This window comes from Pithys albifrons, chromosome Z (genome assembly GCF_047495875.1).
Source record: "Pithys albifrons albifrons isolate INPA30051 chromosome Z, PitAlb_v1, whole genome shotgun sequence".
Taxonomy (NCBI): Eukaryota; Metazoa; Chordata; class Aves; order Passeriformes; family Thamnophilidae; genus Pithys; species Pithys albifrons.
The window spans coordinates 400435-413585 of NC_092497.1; the positions used below are offsets into that span (position 1 = coordinate 400435).

Genomic DNA, 13151 nt, shown 5'->3' on the forward strand with positions numbered 1-13151 from the left:
CCCACCCCCCCCAACCCCTCCCACCCACCCCTCCCCACCACCCCCCGACCCCTCCCACCTCCCCCCAACCCCTCCCACCCTCCCCCCAACCCCTCCCACCCACCCCAACCCCTCCCACCTCCCCCCCAACCCCTCCCACCTCCCCCCCAACCCCTCCCACCTCCCCCCAACCCCTCCCACCCCCCCCACCCCAGTCCCGCGGGTTCGGTCCCAGCGCAGCCCATGGGGCAGAGCCCCCCTCGGGGCTGGGGCTGAGCCCAAAGCCGCGGGACTCGCCTCCCGCCCGGCCCGGCCCTCCCGCGGAGCCCCCGTGTGATGTCGGGACGGGCCGGAGCCCCGGCGGTGTCGGGCGGTGCTTGTGAACTGAAAGGGGGACCCGCCGAGCGGGATCGACCCCGTGGGGGGGCTCGGGGGGGCGCCGGGTCCGGCCCTGGGGCTTTATTAAACCGGCGCCCCCAAACCCGCGGCTGCGGCGACAGAGACACAGAGACAGACACGGGGGGACAGGGACACAAGAGGGATGAGGACACACGGACGGGGACAGCGGGACACAGGGACGGGGGGAACAGAGAAGGGGACAGACAGATGGGGACACAAGGATGAGGACAGGAATGGAGACAAGGGACAACAGGGACGGGGGAACAGAGAGATGGGGACACAGAGACGGGGACACGGGACAGAGAGTTGGGGACAGGGGACACAGGGAGAGGGACAATGGGGACACAGGGATGGGGACACAGGGATGGGGACAAGGGGACACAGGGAACAGAGAAGGGGACAGACAGATGGGGACACAAGGATGAGGACAGGAATGGGGACAAGGGGACAACAGGGACGGGGGAACACAGAGATGGGGACACAGAGACAGGGACACAAGGATGAGGACAGGAATGGGGACAAGGGGACAACAGGGACGGGGGGGCAGAGAGATGGGGACACAGAGACGGGGACACGGGACAGAGAGTTCGGGAAGGGGGACACAGGGAGAGGGACAAGGGGACAACAGGGACGGGGGGGGCAGAGAGATGGAGACGAGAGATGAGGATGAGAGATCGGGACACAGGAATGGGGACAGGGGGACAGAGATGGAGACAGAGATGGGGACAGGGGGACGGCGACAAAGGGACAGAGGGATGGGGACAGAGAGTTGGGACAGGGGGACACAGGGAGAGAGACAATGGGGACACAGGGATGGGGGGCAGGCAGGGTAAGGAGGGGTCCAGAAAGGGCAGGTGAGATGGAGAGAAAGGAGGAACAGAGAGGGATGTGCAGGGAAAGAGGAATAGGGAGGGATGTGCAGGGAAAGGAGGAATAGAGAGGGATGTGCAGGGAAAGGAGGAATAGGGAGGGATCTGCAGGGAAAGGAGGAATAGAGAGGGATGTGCAGGGAAAGGAGGAACAGAGAGGGATGTGCAGGGAAAGGAGGAATAGGGAGGGATGTGCAGGGAAAGGAGGAATAGGGAGGGATGTGCAGGGAAAGGAGGAATAGGGAGGGATCTGCAGGGAAAGGAGGAATAGAGAGGGATGTGCAGGGAGAGGAGGAATAGGGAGGGATCTGCAGGGAGAGGAGGAATAGAGAGGGATGTGCAGGGAAAGGAGGAATAGGGAGGGATCTGCAGGGAAAGGGAATAGGGAGGGATCTGCAGGGAAAGGAGGAATAGGGAGGGATGTGCAGGGAAAGGAGGAATAGGGAGGGATGTGCAGGGAAAGGAGGAATAGAGAGGGATGTGCAGGGAAAGGAGGAATAGGGAGGGATGTGCAGGGAAAGGAGGAATAGGGAGGGATGTGCAGGGAAAGGGAATAGGGAGGGATCTGCAGGGAAAGGAGGAATAGGGAGGGATGTGCAGGGAAAGGAGGAATAGGGAGGGATGTGCAGGGAAAGGAGGAATAGGGAGGGATCTGTAGGGAAAGGAGGAATAGGGAGGGATGTGCAGGGAAAGGGAATAGGGGCGGTGGGCGGGCGCAGGGCAGGCCGGAGATCAGCCAGAAGATGGAAGGAGAAGGGACAGACGCGCTGGGCAGCGGGAAGGACAAGCGGCCGAGGGAGGGGCGAGGCCCGAGCGGCGCCTCGGGGGGTTCGGGGTGCGCAGCGGGGCGGGGGGAGCGCGGGGAGCAGGAAGGGGGGCCGGGCGGGGCGGGAGGGGCGGCAGGAAGGGCGGAGGCGGGTTCGGGGGGCAGGAGGGGCGGGCTCGGGGGGCAGGAGGGGCGGGTTCGGGGGGCAGGAGGGGCGGGCTCGGGGGGCAGGAGGGGCGGGCTCGGGGGGCAGGAGGGGGTGAGGGCAGAGAGGGGGGCGGGGGGCACAGGCGGGGGGGCCGCGCGGAGGACGCGGCGGGCGAGGCCTCACCTGAGCCCGCGGGAGCCGGAACATGGCGGCGCCACTTCCGGGGTTTAAATGACCTCGGTTCCGCCCTGCGCGTGCGCGCAGGTGGGCGGCGCACCTGTGCATGCGCGCGCATGCGCTCAGGGGTCTCGTGCGGCGCACCTGTGCCTGCCCGCGCATGCGCTCAGGGGTCTCGTGCGGCGCACCTGTGCCTGCCCGCGCATGCGCGCTGGGGGCTCGTTCGGCGCACCTGTGCCTGCCCGCGCATGCGCGCTGGGGGCTCGTTCGGCGCACCTGTGCCTGCCCGCGCATGCGCGCTGGGGGCTCGTTCGGCGCACCTGTGCCTGTCCGCGCATGCGCGCTGGGGGCTCGTTCGGCGCACCTGTGCCTGTCCGCGCATGCGCGCTGGGGGCTCGTTCGGCGCACCTGTGCCTGTCCGCGCATGCGCGCTGGGGGCTCGTTCGGCGCACCTGTGCCTGCCCGCGCATGCGCGCTGGGCCCCGAGCGCGCTCAGCGCCCCCTGGCGGACACGGCCGGGCCACCGAAGGTGTTGTTGAAACTCCCGGGGAAACATTTAATGTTTATTTCTGTCCGGGGCAGGCCCGTCCTGTGACGGAAACAGCGACACAGGAGGACACCCGTGAATCAGGGGCCGCCCCGTGTGCCGGAGCTCTCACTGACGCCCTGGAATTCACTCTGTGCTTACCCCGACAGAGCCGGGACCTGCTTTTATTTACAAACTGTTTTCCTGGAACTGAAACCCACCCCCGTGCAGGTGCCCAGGAATTCCAGGTCATGGAATGGGCAGTGCCCGGTCATGCCCTGGAGTGTCTGTGGGCTTGGCTGGGGGCTGAGGAACAGAACCAGTCTAGACTTTCTTCTAGAAATAAAGGAGTCCAAGCACGAAACTCTTCCCTCCCAGTCAGATGTGAGTGGGCAATTCCAGAGAGCGGCAAGGCCTTTGATGCAGGTAAGGATTAGTGAACCTGGTTTATGGAAGGGGAAGGACAAAGCCCAAGCACAGCAGGAGGAACAGCAGAGGGTTCAACACAACCTGGCTCAGCCACAGCAGCCCCAGCAATTCCCAAGTCCCGGTGGGTGGCACTGCACCTCTCCAGAAATCCCAAGACACTGCACCTCTCCAGAAATCCCAAGACACTGCACCTCTCCAGAAATCCTCCAGGGGAAGACACAGAAAACCAACTTTGTGGTGTGAGCCTTTCCAGGAGGGATCCCCGGCAGGAGCCAGCTGTGCTTGGCACACAGGTGGGGGACACCTGGATTTACCTACTCTGAGCCCACAGCCAGGATCAGTGCAGCCTTCCTGTCTACTCGGGTGCAGCCACTGCCTCGTGTTCAGCTCACTCCTCAAATGCAAAAGGAGAGAAAGGAATGTCAGGAAATGCTCTGAACAGCAAACCAGCCCTACCCTCTGCTCGGGTACTACCCCAAGCTGTCTCAGGCCCTGGCACCACCTGCAGTGCTGCTGGCAGGAGGGCCCTGCAGGGTGGCAGCTCCCTGGGAAGGGCTGGACACCCCAGGCAAGGGCAGGGCTCACAGGGGGTTGTGGGCAGGGAGGGGAACGGTGCCTTGGCTGCTGGGAAGAGGCTGGGCAGAGCTGGGGGCACTGGGGCCCTGTCCAGCAGTGCTGTCACCACGTCACTGCACTGGGGCAAGCTCAGATCTGTCACCTTTAATCCATCACAAAACAGACACAACTCAGACATTATTATAGTTCAGGCATGCAACATGTCACGGGTAACAAATGGGTTAGAGAGCACTGTGTGTTAGACCCATCTCTGTGAGTGAGTAAAAAAGAAAGCACAAAAGCAATTGCTGAGAACTTTGGCTGCAGGCTCAGCTCTAGAGCTGGCTGGGGTTTCTTTCATCCAGCAGCAGCAGCCAAATTCACTATGGACAATCCTGCACCAGGACATGTGCAGGGGGAAGGAGTAAAATCACATCAGTGCTTATGCTCAAACCAGGTGTGCCTTCCCTGTGGTACAGAAAGTGCCTTTAGACTCAGTGCAGTTAGAAATAAACACCCCCAGTGTTAATTAGGCTCATTAGCAAGTGCACACAAACAGGAGCCAGAACAGAGCTGTGTTCCATAGTGCCATTTTTCATTCCAAATGTCTCCACTGCAAACAGGAGCAGGGAAAGGATGGGAAAAGTCACTGCACAGAGGAGTGACAGGGCTCAGCATGTTTTCCTGAGGGGTTGGTGCTCTGCAGCACAGGGACAGCCTGGCAGGGCCCAGGCAGAGGGACGAGCTGTGCCAGGGCTGCCCTGACACTTCTGATACTCACAGAAATGCCCCTTCCAGCTCGTACTTCTGCATACAGAACAACAGTGATGAAGAGTTGCTCTCGACACACAGCAGCTTCCAGCACAGCCTTCTCCTACTCTCCTGAAGGTTTGGGAACACAGGGCTCAATGTGCTTTGGAAAAAGGACACTGGCATCAAGTCTGGTATGAAATTAAGGAAAATGCTCATTTTTCCAAGTATATGATATTTAATTGCAATGAAATAAAATCTGAAAATGTCTAAATCAATTAAAAAGTAAACATGAGTTGTAATACTATACCTGTAAAATGATTAATTCCATTCATTGTCATTAGAAATTATGTAAAATATTTATTAAGGGCTTTGCCTACAGAGGCACAACATAAATAGAGTGAGTCCTGGTGAAATGTGACTGGGTGGCAGCTGCAGTGGGAGGGCAGTGCAGCCCCAGGACAGCCCAGTGCAGCCCCAGGACAGCCCAGTGCAGCCCAGTGCAGCCCCAGGACAGCCCAGTGCAGCCCCAGGACAGCCCAGTGCAACCCTGGACAGCCCAGTACAACTCCAGGACAGCCCAGTGCAGCCCCGGGACAGCCCAGTGCAGCCCCAGGACAGCCCAGTGCAGCCCAGTGCAGCCCCAGGACAGCCCAGTGCAACCCTGGGACAGCCCAGTGCAACCCCAGGACAGCCCAGTGCAGCCCCAGGACAGCCCAGTGCAGCCCCAGGACAGCCCAGTGCAGCCCCAGGACAGCCCAGTGCAGCCCCAGGACAGCCCAGTGCAACCCTGGACAGCCCAGTGCAGCCCCAGGACAGCCCAGTACAACTCCAGGACAGCCCAGTGCAGCCCCGGGACAGCCCAGTACAACTCCAGGACAGCCCAGTGCAGCCCCAGGACAGCCCAGTGCAGCCCCGGGACAGCCCAGTGCAGACCCCAGTGCAGCCCCAGGACAGCCCAGTGCAGACCCCAGTGCATTCCCAGGGTCCACCCATGGCCCCAGCCCTGGGCAGGGCCAGGTGCCACAGAGCAGGGCACAGGGCACAGGGCTCAGGGCTCAGGGCTCAGGGCTCAGGGCACAGGGCACAGGGCTCAGGGCACAGGGCACAGGGCTCAGGGCACAGGGCACAGGGCTCAGGGCACAGGGCTCAGGGCACAGGGCACAGGGCACAGGGCACAGGGACAGCCTAGTCCACCCCCTCGAAGCCCTGGGCGTTCTCCACCGCCATGAGCAGCTTCTCCCGCAGGTCCTCGAAAGAGTCGTACAGAGGTAAGTCCAGGCGGTTAAAGCTGGAAGGACAAGGGCAAGAGTCACTCTGTGACTCAGGGAAAAACAGACAGGGGTTTAAGGACAGACAGAAGCAATCAGGGGCCTTCATCCCTGCACGCCTCACACCTGCCTCAGGTGAGCTCTGCACTAACTGTGCTGCCTTCCTGGAAGAGGAATTCAGTAAAAACCACTTAGGAAAGGCAAAAACCCAAGAGAAACCCCCTCACTGTACTCAGCTGAACGACAACATTTCATCTTTGACTGGTTTCTTGAGGCTCAGCAAGGATGCTCTGGATTTAGAGCAGAGACCCACTGCTCTCTGGGGGAAAAAGAGCATTAAACATCCAAGGTACAAACTAACAATTAGAAGGATGGGTTGACTTTGGAGTGTGTTGTGTTTGGTGGGGTTTTTTTAACTCAAGTTCATTATTCTATAGAATGATTATTTTCATGGAAACATCCCCAATTGTGTACTGATGTTCTAAAAACCAGTTTTCCCATTCAGCACAACTTTTCTTTAAAAAGCTGCATTCCTGAAATGCAGCAGAGTAAGCCTGAATGCTGTCAAATGTTTGCAAGTTCTGTAGTCAGGGTCAAATTAAGTCATCTTATGACCTTGTATTTGTTTTGAATTGCCCAACAATTTATGGGCTTTCTGTGGCTGTTTGGTGACATCAGACTTGCTGTAGTTCCTTACACCCACACTCCTGGGATGGGCTCAATAAAATAATATCCTTCCATTTGTTAGTTTGTGAAGGCCCTGGGGAACCAGAGGTGTGGGAGGCTCAGAGGGTGCCCTGGATCAAAGGATGCAGAGCTGAGCATGGACAGCACAGCCCCTTCTGCTTCGGACACTTACCAGGTGTGAGCTCGGGGCAGCTTGTCAGGACTTCCCCACTGCTCTATTGTAAACAGCTGAGGACCATTTGAACCTGGGGGAAAATGAAAACTGTATGAAACAGAAGTGGCTGGACACTACAGAGACTGCCTGAACATTGTTTTTAACATGAAGTGTTGGCATCAGTTGTGGCCTGGATTTTTCACCTGTTACAGGTACACAAAAGCAACAGAAATGTGGTTCTTTCTTTCAAAGCTCCAGGGCTGGTGTCAAGCAAAGGACATCAGCTCAGACATCACCTCTGCACACTCAGTGCTGTGTGGGGGCCAAAGGGCTGCACTTCTGCCCTGCTCTGAGCAGCTCACCATAAAGTTCAGCAAATCCATTCATAGGCACTCGGGACGTCCCAGTCACGAACTGCAGGAGGCGGATCCGCTTCTCAGCATCCATGAGCAGGACAGCCTGTGGGACACAAACAGCCTGTCTGAGCAGGACAGCCTGTGGGACACAAACACCCTGTCTGAGCAGGACAGCCCCTGGGACACACACACAAACAGCCTGTACAGGACAGCCTGTGGGACACACACACAAACACCCTGTCTGAGCAGGACAGCCCCTGGGACACACACACAAACAGCCTGTACAGGACAGCCTGTGGGACACACACACAAACACCCTGTCTGAGCAGGACAGCCCCTGGGACACACACACAAACAGCCTGTACAGGACAGCCTGTGGGACACAAACACAAACAGCCTGTCTGAGCAGGACAGCCTGTGGGACACACACACACAAACACCCTGTCTGAGCAGGACAGCCTGTGGGACACAAACACCCTGTCTGAGCAGGACAGCCTGTGGGACACAAACAGCCTGTCTGAGCAGGACAGCCTGTGGGACACACACACACAAACACCCTGTCTGAGCAGGACAGCCTGTGGGACACACACACAAACAGCCTGTCTGAGCAGGACAGCCTGTGGGACACACACACACAAACAGCCTGTCTGAGCAGGACAGCCTGTGGGACACACACACACAAACAGCCTGTCTGAGCAGGACAGCCTGTGGGACACACACACACAAACAGCCTGTCTGAGCAGGACAGCCTGTGGGACACACACACAAACACCCTGTCTGAGCAGGACAGCCTGTGGGACACACACACCCTGTCTGAGCAGGACAGCCTGTGGGACACAAACACCCTGTCTGAGCAGGACAGCCTGTGGGACACAAACAGCCTGTCTGAGCAGGACAGCCTGTGGTACACACACACAAACACCCTGTCTGAGCAGGACAGCCTGTGGGACACACACACCCTGTCTGAGCAGGACAGCCTGTGGGACACATACACAAACAGCCTGTCTGAGCAGGACAGCCTGTGGGACACAAACAGCCTGTCTGAGCAGGACAGCCTGTGGGACACACACACAAACAGCCTGTCTGAGCAGGACAGCCTGTGGGACACACACACAAACAGCCTGTCTGAGCAGGACAGCCTGTGGGACACACACACACAAACACCCTGTCTGAGCAGGACAGCCTGTGGGACACACACACAAACAGCCTGTCTGAGCAGGACAGCCTGTGGGACACAAACAGCCTGTCTGAGCAGGACAGCCTGTGGGACACACACACACACAGCCTGTCTGAGCAGGACACCCCCTGGGACACACACACAAACACCCTGTCTGAGCAGGACAGCCTGTGGGACACACACACACAAACACCCTGTCTGAGCAGGACAGCCTGTGGGACACACACACACAAACAGCCTGTCTGAGCAGGACAGCCTGTGGGACACACACACACACACCCTGTCTGAGCAGGACAGCCTGTGGGACACAAACACCCTGTCTGAGCAGGACAGCCTGTGGGACACAAACACCCTGTCTGAGCAGGACAGCCTGTGGGACACACACACAAACACCCTGTCTGAGCAGGACAGCCTGTGGGACACAAACAGCCTGTCTGAGCAGGACAGCCTGTGGGACACACACACACAAACACCCTGTCTGAGCAGGACAGCCTGTGGGACACAAACACCCTGTCTGAGCAGGACAGCCTGTGGGACACACACACACAAACACCCTGTCTGAGCAGGACAGCCTGTGGGACACACACACACAAACAGCCTGTCTGAGCAGGACAGCCTGTGGGACACACACACACACACCCTGTCTGAGCAGGACAGCCTGTGGGACACACACACACAAACACCCTGTCTGAGCAGGACAGCCTGTGGGACACACACACACAAACAGCCTGTCTGAGCAGGACAGCCTGTGGGACACAAACACCCTGTCTGAGCAGGACAGCCTGTGGGACACACACACAAACAGCCTGTCTGAGCAGGACAGCCTGTGGGACACACACACACAAACAGCCTGTCTGAGCAGGACAGCCTGTGGGACACACACACAAACAGCCTGTCTGAGCAGGACAGCCTGTGGGACACACACACAAACAGCCTGTACAGGACAACCCCTGGGACACACACACACAAACAGCCTGTACAGGACAGCCCCTGGGACACACACACAAACAGCCTGTCTGAGCAGGACAGCCTGTGGGACACACACACAAACAGCCTGTCTGAGCAGGACAGCCTGTGGGACACAAACAGCCTGTCTGAGCAGGACAGCCTGTGGGACACACACACAAACAGCCTGTCTGAGCAGGACAGCCTGTGGGACACACACACACAAACAGCCTGTACAGGACAGCCCCTGGGACACACACACACAAACACCCTGTACAGGACAGCCTGTGGGACACACATACACAAACACCCTGCAGAGGACAGCCCCTGGGACACACACACAAACAGCCTGTACAGGACAGCCTGTGGGACACAAACACACAAACACCCTGTAGAGGACAGCCCCTGGGACACACAGCCCATCAGGCCTGGGTTTGAGCCCAGCTCTGGGGGGCAGGACCAGAGAACACCCACACACTCCCCCCACACCCCCCCCCCACACCCCCACCACATATAACTCTCTGCCCAGGACAGCCTCTGGGACACCCCACAAGTAACTGTCTGCCCAGGACAGCCTCTGGGACACCCCACAAGTAACTGTCTGCCCAGGACAGCCTCTGGGACACCCCACATATAACTGTCTGCCCAGGACAGCCTCTGGGACACCCCACAAGTAACTGTCTGCCCAGGACAGCCCCTGCTGTGTCCCACAGCAGTCTCCATGAGCTCCAGGTGCCCCCGGGCTGCTCTGCAGGAGCTGTTCCCTGAGGGAGGGGGGAGCAGGTCCTGCCCTGGCACAACACACACACCGTTCTCAGCAGTTTGCATGGAGAGAAGTGACTGCAAAGCAGGGCAGGACCTGCATTTCTGGGAACATTCACAGGAGTGAGCCAGGATTACCTTCCAGAACCACTGGATGACAGGGTGGTTGGGGCAGTAGCCGTTCTTGTAGATGGTGTGCTGTCTCCAGTCGTTGACATCCACGTCCCCAAGGCCACACATGAGCAGCTGCAGGGGAGCAGGGGGTGGCACTGAGGGGGTTGCACTGCACAGCCCCAGAACAACAAGGGCCACTCCTGCTCTGGGCTCACCCTCAGGCATTCATGCAGGCCCTGCAGTCAGAGCTCCCCTGCAGGAATTCCCAGAGTACTGTGGCTCCTGCAGAACTGCTGCACACTGACCCCAGTGGGGCTGGCAGAGGCACCATGGCACTGAGCCACTGAGCCACTCACAGGCACAGCCCCAGCCACCTCCTAATTGCAGTTCTTTGTATGTCATGAATAGATTTATTAATTAGGGAGAAACAACTAATTTCCCACCCTGAGCAAGGCAGCTCTGTCTGTACATTCCCTCAGGAGAGTGAGGGATGACTGAGGAGCCCAGAACGTGGCACATCTGTCTGCTCGAGGCAACAAACTGACTCACCTCCAGTTCATTTTCATCAAAGATTTTAATCAGATCAATAGGAAGCAGTTCTGTGAACCCCTGAAAAGAAGCAAAACAAAGTTAAAATTCTCATCCCATATAAATCCAAATTAAAAAAATCGGTGACCAAATTACTTCAAGCTCAAATAATTTCAGCTTGAAAAAGGGTGACCTCACTCTCATAAGGGAAAGATGGTATGTTCTTCTAGAAGGTTAAACTGTACAATCATGAAAGAGCAGCATTCCATTTGCACTCCCTGCCAAGCTCCCCCCTCCCTTCACAGACACCCTTGGCACTAGAAGGAGGAGAGTTTTGGGACAGCAGCTGGAGAGTCTCACCTCCAGAAAGGCATTCATCTGTTTCTGCACTCTGTTGACAAACCTCCACTGGATGACCAGGCTGCAGAGAGAGGAAACCCCATCAGGAACACCCTCACTGGCAGGTCCCAGCCAAGTGTTCAGAGATTTCAGCAGCACCTTCAGCTGCTCACTCACAGTTGCAGCACCTTCAGCAAACTGAGCAGCTTTTGCCAATTGCTCCAATTTATTGGCTGAGACTGATGGAATTTTTGAAAAAACAAACCACCCCCCAGTGCCTCTGACCAGGTTACAGTGGGAATATCTGCCCTTCAGGGTGCAACACAACTCCTGCAGGCACCTGCAGAGCAGACTTTTACTCTTCCAGAGCACTGAGTAATTAACAATTCCCAGCAAAGTCTCCAAGCTCTGGGAACAGCTCCATGACACAGCACCTGCCTATAAATAAAGCAGCAGATGAATAAGCTGCAAGATCAAAGGGAAGGCTCTCAGTGCCAGCCACCCACAGCACAAACAACTCACATGCCCAGGCAGAAAAATAACCAATTCCAGGCATGGAACTGATGCAGGTCCAGGCATTGGAAATTAATCCCCAATTTCCAGGACTGTAGCAATTTTAATGTGTTTCACTTTGGAAGAGGCCCTAATGGAAAATGTCAGCAGCTATAGTTGAATTTAGTATTTTACATCCTGGTACATGGCAAAACTGAGAAAGCTGAAAATAAAACCTAACTCAGATTTGGCCAATTTTTGGTAGGAACAGTGGCACTGGAATGGCAGCTCTGGTCTGTGCCTGGCAGAGGAGGACAGTGGGATGAGTGCCAGGCTGGAGAACACCTTCTGGCTCCTCTGAGCTTGAGCCAGATGTTGGAGAAATGCACTTCCTAGGGGAGGGCTCATGAAAACCAAGCACATCATTTAATGTACTCTGGTTTGGTTCTTACACCTGAGTAGATAAAAGTGATGTTATCAGTAAGATTTCCTTTTCCAGGGATCCCTGATGTTCTGTGCAGAACAAACTACAGGAACTGCAGCAGAGTGAGCTGTGAGCTCAGTGCTCTTCCTCCCCCCCAGCACACATTCCACCAGTGGTACTTACTCAATGTATTCCCTCTTGTTCTCATTCGTTACCATGATTTCAGAGCCATTGGGCTTCAGGTCCACTTGGTATGTCTGTGTTTCAAAGGACCAAAATCTGTTATTTGAGGCCAATTCCTTGCACAACCCAGTCCCCCTGAGCAGCACTTTACAAGCAGTCCCAGAAAATTAACAGTAAATGGATTTACACTTTTGAGTCAGAGAAGAAACTCGTGTCAGCAGAAGGGAAACTGGCAGGAAAGGCTGGCAAGAATTTGGAGCTAAATCACTGATGGAAATGGCCACCAACCAACCAGTGTGTGCCAAAACCTCCCATCCTGTGGCTTCAACATTCCCCCGGTTCTCCATGTAACCCATAACCTTGTGCTGCTCCAGGCAGAAAGCACTGACAGGACATTTTGTGCAGGTTTGACATGTTGAAGTCAGTTTTTAGAAAGGGCCCTGTGGTCCCAACCCCAGTCACAGCTGGAGCAGGATCTGGGGCTAAGGGGTGAACAGGGTACACACCGAGGGAAAAAAAGCCTCTAAGCACATTGTCATTTGTAATGGAGGGAGTTACCCACAGACTGGGACCTCTCTAAACCTGGCACTGCACTGTACCCTGTGGTACAGCTGCCCCTGAGACTGGCAGAGAGCACCTCCTGGGGTGCCACCCTGCTCTGAGAACACCCTCAGCCTCAGACCCCAGCTGGGACTGCCCCAGGTGGGCTGGGGGACACCTTTGGCACTGCCAGGGCTGTGCTCAGCCCCATGGGCTGGGGGACACTTTGGCACTGCCAGGGCTGTGCTCAGCCATGGACTGGGGACACCTCTGGCACTGCCAGGGCTGTGCTCAGCCCCATGGACTGGGGGATACCTTTGATGGGCTGGGGGACACCTTTGGCACTGCCAGGGCTGTGCTCAGCCCCATGGGCTGGGGGACACCTTTGATGGGCTGGGGGACACCTTTGGCACTGCCAGGGCTGTGCTCAGCCATGGGCTGGGGGCCACTTTGGCACTGCCAGGGCTGTGCTCAGCCCCATGGACTGGGGGCCACTTTGGCACTGCCAGGGCTGTGCTCAGCCCCATGGACTGGGGGACACTTTGGCACTGCCAGGGCTGTGCTCAGCCCCATGGACTGGG

The 13151-nt window shown here is 57.2% G+C and overlaps 1 protein-coding gene across 7 annotated transcripts in view; it reads right to left on the reverse strand.

Moving 5' to 3' along the window:
• Positions 1 to 3610: 3610 nt before the first annotated feature.
• NEDD4L (NEDD4 like E3 ubiquitin protein ligase) overlaps positions 3611 to 13151 on the reverse strand; it is a 108283-nt gene continuing 98742 nt past the window's right edge. For 5 of the 7 annotated variants that reach the window (XR_011700033.1, XR_011700036.1, XR_011700035.1 and 2 more), the window contains 8 exons: positions 12031 to 12104; positions 10953 to 11013; positions 10614 to 10673; positions 10089 to 10196; positions 7073 to 7169; positions 6729 to 6801; positions 4630 to 5889; positions 3612 to 3687 (listed from right to left, as the gene is read on the reverse strand). Coding sequence is in view for 1 of the 7 variants with exons in the window: in XM_071581714.1 (XP_071437815.1) it covers positions 5787 to 5889; positions 6729 to 6801; positions 7073 to 7169; positions 10089 to 10196; positions 10614 to 10673; positions 10953 to 11013; positions 12031 to 12104 (576 nt within the window). In the remaining 6 variants the exon portion in view is untranslated. Of the gene's footprint in view, positions 3688 to 4014; positions 5890 to 6728; positions 6802 to 7072; positions 7170 to 10088; positions 10197 to 10613; positions 10674 to 10952; positions 11014 to 12030; positions 12105 to 13151 lie in introns of those variants that run through there. The other 2 variants (XR_011700031.1, XM_071581714.1) reach the window with 2 other exon arrangements.